The 4,083-nt window shown below is 63.0% G+C and overlaps 1 protein-coding gene across 1 annotated transcript; it reads left to right on the top strand.

Moving 5' to 3' along the window:
- Positions 1-497: 497 nt before the first annotated feature.
- Positions 498-3,870, top strand: LOC121812273 (proteoglycan 4-like). The gene is made up of 3 exons (XM_042213958.1): positions 498-2,080; positions 2,135-2,889; positions 2,940-3,870. Exons 1-3 carry the CDS (start codon positions 764-766, stop codon positions 3,868-3,870), a joined length of 3,003 nt encoding a protein of 1,000 aa, XP_042069892.1. The 5' UTR covers positions 498-763.
- The last annotated feature ends 213 nt before the right edge of the window (positions 3,871-4,083 follow it).

The raw sequence follows: 4,083 nt of genomic DNA, 5'->3' as shown, positions 1-4,083 counted from the left end.
GGGGCACAAAGAAATACTTTTCTTTCTTATTCTCATTTAAAATGTCTAGCTTTTAAAAAATAATTATCTGAATCTTACAACAAACGATTGATAGATTGATGCATATATACCATCAAACAGTGTACATCACTGTCACAACAGCGTTTGTTTTCATTCAAATGTCATGGTCCTGGGCCGTGTTGGCCCAGTGTTCTTAGTTCTTTTGTATTTTTGTATTCAATCCCCTGTTTAGGTTCTGTTTCCTGGGTTGCCCTGTTATGTTGTTCCCTGTGTGCTTTCCTTTTGTGACTCTCACCCCCGTGTGCCCCTCTGTGTATCTGTGAGCCCTCGCCTCTCCTTATGTTTTATTCCATGTTTCCCCAGCCCGTTATGTCTGTTTTCCCCGTGCTCTCTCTCCTCCTGTCTGAACCTCTGTGCACTTCCTGTTTACTTTGTGACTCTCACGCCTGTACATGTCATGTTCAGTTCACCCCGCCCTGCCTCGTTATGATTATCAGTGTCACCTGTGTTCCCCGTGTGTTCCCACTGTCCTCGTTAACCCTCGGTGTATTTCTGTCTGTGTCTCCCTCTGTTCGGCGTCGCGTTCTCCCTCATGTTGTGTGGATCTCCCCGTGTCTGCCTTCAAGTGGTAGTTTACGTTTTTCCAGTTTAAGTTTTGCATATCCTGTGTTCCGTCCTGCCAGCATTAAAGCTGCGTTTTCAGTTATCCCCGTGTCTGTGAGTTGCATCTTGGGTCCTTCTCCCGCCTGCCGCACAACGCACCATGACAGAAGAACGCGACCTTGACATGGACCCAGCAACCCACAACCCCTCCGCTGAGCTCCGGGAGGATTTGGTTTATACGGTGGAGTACCACTGTCAGGAGTGGGAGGCGCTACCAGGAGACGGACACCGGGAGGTCGTAGCCGCCCGTCTACAGCGGATGGTGTCCGGACTCCCGTGGCTGTTCGGCTCGCTGCACCCCCACATCCGGGACTTCCTGGTTTCCACCGTAGGCGTCCGCCCAGAGCTGCCTCTCCAGTGCGAGGAGCCGGAGGAGGTCCAGCCCGGCCCGCTGACGGATTCGCGGCCCGGCTCGTCTCCTCCACCATCCCGGAGAAAACGGCGTTCACGCCGCCGACGCACCACCCCACAGCTGGACATTCGGACTCCTACGTTACCTGCGGGGGTGAGTGAGGACTCTGCATCTCTCCCTAACGGTGAGACCGTTCGCTCAGGGGCTGTGTTCTGCGTGGCGGATGACAACACGAGCAGCTTACCGCCTGTCTACGCTACGCGGCGCACAGGGATGCCAGAGGCCAGCGACTTTGGCGAGGAAGAGCGGCGGCAGGTGTTACAGGCTTATCGGGAGGACGAGCTCCGGTGGAAGCCCTGGCTCATCACGGAGGAGGACCTCTCACCTGCTGCACAGCCTACCAGCCGCTCGCCGTCTCCGATCCGCTCAGACGTCACTTCGCCTGCCTCGTTTCTGGCAAGGATGTGGGAAGGAGACTGGGAGAGCGCCGCTACGTCACCCTCTACATCGGTGCCATCAGCTCCCATCGCGCCGGCTTCCTCTGCTCGTAGGAGGCGGCGCGCCCGCCGCCATAAACTGGACAATACTAACACTACGGGACATGAAGTGGACGGCGGGTTCATTTTCGATAGAGCCGTTTTTGTCGACCCTGAGCCTGCCGTTTCTCGGACTGTTGTTCCTGAGCCTGCTCCTTTTCCTGTTTGTATTTCACCTCCCAGGTCTGTTCAGTTAGCTCCCTCGCAGCCACCCTCAGTTCAGTCGGCTCCCCTCCTGGAAAACTCCGCTACCTGGTATTCACTGCATCGGCATCTTTTCCCCTCAACATTTGTTGCTAAATCATTCGACCCTCCCTTAAGAAAGAGACTGTGTCCTCGCTGCCTTCACCCCGGTACACCAGTGTCACCTACCCCACAACCACGTTCAGCTCAGTCTCCAGTGTCCCCCGTTACAGCTCTGTTCCCAGAGCCACCCGTCACAGCTCAGTCTCCAGTGTCCCCCGTCACAGCTCAGGTCCCCGAGCCACCCGTCACAGCTCAGGTCCCCGAGCCACCCGTCACAGCTCAGGTCCCAGAGCCACCCGTCACAGCTCAGGTCCCAGAGCCACCCGTCACAGCTCAGGTCCCAGAAGCTCCTGAAGCCCAGGCCCGTGAGACAGCGAGAGGGGACCGCACGTCGGCTGTACAGGCCGCGTCTCAGCCTGCTGGGAACGGCGTGAGTCTTCTCTCCGCCTCAGGCTGCCTTCTGCTTCGGTCCCCATCCACGTCGGCTGGAGGGCCCGAGGGGCCCGTTCAGCTTCCTTCCACGTCGGCTGCACAGACCGTTTCTCAGCCTGCTAGGAACGGCGTGAGTCTTCTCTCCGCCTCAGACTGCCTTCTGCTTCGGTCCCCATCCACGTCAGCTGGAGGGCCCGAGGGGCCCGTTCAGCTTCCTTCCACGTCGGCTGCACAGGCCGTTTCTCAGCCTGCTAGGAACGGCGTGAGTTTTCTCTCCGCCTCCGACTGCCTTCTGCGTCGGCTGTCTCTCCCAGCTGGAGGGCCCGAGGAGCCCGTCCAGCCTCAAGCCACGTCTGCTGGGGGGCCCGAGCCGCCCGTCCAGCCTTCGCCTGCTGCCGCCTCAGAGCCTTCGCCTGCTGCCGCCTCAGAGCCTTCGCCTGCTGCCGCCTCAGAGCCTTCGCCTGCTGCCGCCTCAGAGCCTTCGCCTGCTGCCGCCTCAGAGCCTGCGCCTGCTGCAGCCTCTGAGCCTCCGTCTGCTGCAGCCTCTGAGCCTCCGTCTGCTGCAGCCTCTGAGCCTCCGTCTGCTGCAGCCTCGTCTGAGCCTCCGTCTGCTGCAGCCTCGTCTGAGCCTCCGTCTGCTGCAGCCTCGTCTGAGCCTCCGTCTGCTGCAGCCTCGTCTGAGCCTCCGTCTGCTGCAGCCTCGTCTGAGCCTCCGTCCTCGCCTGGCCCGGCCTCCGAGCCTCCGTCCTCGCCTGGCCCGGCCTCCGAGCCTCCGTCCTCGCCTGGCCCGGCCTCCGAGCCTCCGTCCTCGCCTGGCCCGGCCTCCGAGTCGCCTTCAGCCTCGCCTGGTCCGGCCTCCGAGTCGCCTTCAGCCTCGCCTGGTCCGGCCTCCGAGTCGCCTTCAGCCTCGCCTGGTCCGGCCTCAGAGTCGCCTTCGACGGCGCCCGGTCCAGCGTCGGCCTTTGCTTCTGCTCCGCCTGGTCCGGCTCCGGCTTCGGCCTCATCTTCGTCTGGCCCAGCCTCAGAGTCTTCGTCTGCTGCAGCTCCAGCCTGTGCTTCGTCTGCTGCAGCCTCAGAGCCTTCGTCTGGCCCCGCCTCGACTGGTCCTATGCCCACTGGGCCTCGGCCGGTACGCCTGGCACTGGTGAGCCGCCGCTGCCTTCCGCGCGGCCGGCCTCCGGACCTGCTCCCTCGTCTCCCTCGTCGCCGCCGCTGCCTTCCGCGCGGCCGGCCTCCGGACCTGCTCCCTCGTCTCCCTCGTCGCCGCCGCTGCCTTCCGCGCGGCCGGCCTCCGGACCTGCTCCCTCGTCTCCCTCGTCGCCGCCGCTGCCTTCCGCGCGGCCGGCCTCCGGACCTGCTCCCTCGTCTCCCTCGTCGCCGCCGCTGCCTTCCGCGCGGCCGGCCTCCGGACCTGCTCCCTCGTCTCCCTCGTCGCCGCCGCTGCCTTCCGCGCGGCCGGCCTCCCGAGACTGCTCCCTCGTCTCCTTCGTCGCCGCCGCTGCCTTCCGCGCGGCCGGCCCCCTGAACTGCTCCCTCGTCTCCTTCGTCGCCGCCGCCTTTGCCTCCCGCCGGCCGGCCTCCGGACCGGCTCTGCCGCCTGTGCCGCCCGCCTGGTCGGCCCCCCGACCGTGTGGCCCATGAACTTGTGTGCCGGTGGGCTCTGGGCCGGCCCCCTGAACTTTGTTTATCCCATGGTCTAGTGCTCCTGTGCTTTCTGTTTTTTTTTGGTCTGGACCCTCCGTCCTGGGCCCCCGCCGCCCGCCCTGGGTCGTTTTCTGTTGGGTTTTCGTTTTCCTGTGTTTGGGCTGTCTGGAGCCAGCCCTTGTGGGGGGGGTGATGTCATGGTCCTGGGCC

The sequence above is a fragment of the Haplochromis burtoni genome, unplaced genomic scaffold (genome assembly GCF_018398535.1).
Source record: "Haplochromis burtoni strain Fernald_Lab_line unplaced genomic scaffold, NCSU_Asbu1 Contig_502, whole genome shotgun sequence".
In the NCBI taxonomy this organism is placed as follows: Eukaryota; Metazoa; Chordata; class Actinopteri; order Cichliformes; family Cichlidae; genus Haplochromis; species Haplochromis burtoni.
Note: the sequence above shows the minus strand (reverse complement) of the source record. Positions and strands in the feature narration are given on the sequence as shown.

Bases quoted from the DNA above. Each gene is read 5' to 3' on its own strand.
- LOC121812273 (XM_042213958.1), top strand. From the start codon at position 764: ATGACAGAAGAACGCGACCTTGACATGGACCCAGCAACCCACAACCCC. The intron at 2,081-2,134 runs GTCCCAGAGCCA...GTCACAGCTCAG, and splicing joins AGCCACCCGTCACAGCTCAG to GTCCCAGAAGCTCCTGAAGC. The intron at 2,890-2,939 runs GTCTGCTGCAGC...CCTCGTCTGAGC, and splicing joins GCAGCCTCGTCTGAGCCTCC to CTCCGTCCTCGCCTGGCCCG.